The 2500-nt window shown below is 42.4% G+C and overlaps 1 protein-coding gene across 1 annotated transcript in view; it reads left to right on the top strand.

The window, feature by feature from the left end:
* Positions 1 to 2500, top strand: part of LOC122242444 (uncharacterized) — a 55808-nt gene that overhangs the window by 15370 nt on the left and 37938 nt on the right. The window contains exon 8 of the mRNA XM_086541469.1: positions 352 to 606. Coding sequence (XP_086397595.1) covers positions 352 to 606 — 255 coding nt within the window. The remainder of the gene's footprint in view (positions 1 to 351; positions 607 to 2500) is intronic.

Below are 2500 nucleotides of genomic sequence, written 5' to 3'. Positions count from 1 at the left end.
TAATTGATTTTCATTCCATTTGTGGCTCTTTTCTTCAGATAAGTTAAGAAACAGGCGTTTTGCCTTTGGGTATAAGCATCTAAGATATACAAAAATAAAGAGATAAAGGAAGGAATTATAATGTATTATTTCTTGCCATATATTTCGCCTAAATAACTCTATCGACTCAGTTGGCAAATACTCTTGCATTCACCTGACTTTTGTAGTGCAGTGGCGTCTTCATTGTAACTCAACCAAACCCATGATTAATAATGGCAAAGCACACACGTGAGCCAGGAAGGAGAGTGAAGAAAAAAAAAGGATAAAAATATATTACCTATTCGATCGGAAAAAAAACACTCTGATCCGTAGCCATGGACGCGCGAGTGGTCGTGGTGGGCGCCGCCCTGGACTCCCCAGACGCGTCTCTCAGAGTGGACGTCGGGAGCCAAGACGACGTTACCATCGAGGGCGTCGGGTCGTGTGTGAAGGCGGACAGTCCATGCTACTTCCTGACGCAGTCGCTGACGGAGGACACCCTCAGGTACTGCGTCACTATCACCAACTCGGCAGGACTCAAGAGCCAGGACGTCGAGCAGTGTGATGCGTCTTTCACACCCTTTAAGCGTGAGGATTCTTGCTTTCGTTGATTGTAATATTCATTCATGATTGTAATATTCATTCTTAGATCCGGTATAAGATAACAAACAGTGTGCTTAACAGCTTGATGCGTCTACACTTTTCTAGTTTTCTAGTATTCGTTTTATCATTATTATTACCATCATTATCTTCATTTTCACTATAATTATCATTATTATCATTACTAATATCATTATCATCATTATTGTTACTATTACTAGTATTATTGCTATCACTATGATCATTATTATCACTATTACTAGTATTTAGCTATCATAATTAAAATTATTCATAATCATCAATAGTATTATCATAATTGTATTATTCTCGTTGTAATGATCATTATTGTTGTCTTTGGTATCATCATTGTTTTTTATAATTTTATTATTATCCCCATTACTATTCTTATCGTCATTAGTATTATTATTGTAACCATTAGCATTATTACTGCTGGTAAATATTCTGAATAGTGGCAGGTTGCTAATTACTACGAATCTGGAATAGATGGACTGCTCTCACCCTCCACTATTCAGATAGAGTGAACATGACCCATGAATCGACCCCTGTAACCCGCAATCTTGGTCCCGATAGCAGGAGAGGGCATGAAGGAGACCAGGGAAATTGTGGGATAGAATAATAATAATCACAAAATATGTCACAAACTGTAGTGCCATCTGAATGCCACAATACCCTGCGATCCCCATAGGGGTTCTGCCTTACACATGGTGTGCACAGTGATCCGCGGTTGCCTACATTGTGCCGTTCTTTTATGATGTGATCCAAAGACCAACCTAACCTTACCTAGGCATTAGTCTGCCCTTTTTCAGAGCACTTTGTGCTACTGACCTTGACCAACCTATTCTTACTGGACACAGCAGGGTGGCGCCTAACTTTACCTAGGAGTTAGTCTGTCCTAGCATAGCGCTGCTCCATGAGAGCCCCATGGTTTCTACTCCGCTCACTTATAGAATCCTACACTGACCAGGGGATCCCCTTACACTTCTCCATGATGACTGCAACTGACAAGCTCAATAATGCGAAGCATTTTGTCCTGTGAACCCCGTATCTTCTGTTTTCCTCAGGATAGGAAAGTAGGCCCTTTATTATGCTGGCTACTCACTAGAGGGAAGCCCACACCTGATATAATTACAATGGAAGATAATTCACCATCTGCTGAGGGACATTGCTGGGTAATGTAACATTCCAGTACATATTTAAGCAGTGGCTTGCACGTGGGGAAAATTCCATGATTGTATGACCAGTCCTCAGGACAGCAGTGTGTGAAACCATCCAAGCAGTCCATAGTTGGTCATGAGGGTAAGCCACATATTTTAAGGAGTTGCTTCATCTGGGCTATGGCCTCTATGTCAAAACCAGCCTGTGTCAGTGTGTGTCAACGAGTGTTGATTCTAAGTCTGAGCTTGGTCCTTACCCAACTTGATGACCAGGAACGGCATTACTGCCAGGCGACAGTGAGGCCGGAGCTCTACCACTGTACCAGTCTGACGGCTGCCACCAGCAGGTAGAACGAACAAGATATTTAATCATTGGTGATGTTGAGGTAAGTGAAATGATGGCAATAACTAATGATTTTGTGCCACAACTAAAATAAGGGGGGGGGAAGGGTAAAGCTGCATTTGTCAACCCTGGGTAGGGTTAGGTGGGTCAAGGTAAGTTGCACGAAGTGCTCCGACAATAGGGGGCGAACCCCCCTTTAGCTAGGGCGAGCATCAACTCTTGCGGTTTATAGGGGTTGAATCACGGGTAATACTCACTACATCTAGTAGAGGGTGAGAGGAATCCATTGATACCAAAATCGTGGTATTTAGCGACACAGCATTCTCCTCAATATCTACCCTACCGCTATCTTCATAATTTGATC

The sequence above is a fragment of the Penaeus japonicus genome, unplaced genomic scaffold (genome assembly GCF_977035675.1).
Source record: "Penaeus japonicus unplaced genomic scaffold, GWHDUDI00000001_assembly GWHDUDI00000011, whole genome shotgun sequence".
Classification (NCBI taxonomy): Eukaryota; Metazoa; Arthropoda; class Malacostraca; order Decapoda; family Penaeidae; genus Penaeus; species Penaeus japonicus.
The sequence above is the reverse complement of the archived record's forward strand: the minus strand, read 5'-3'. Positions and strand labels throughout refer to the sequence as shown.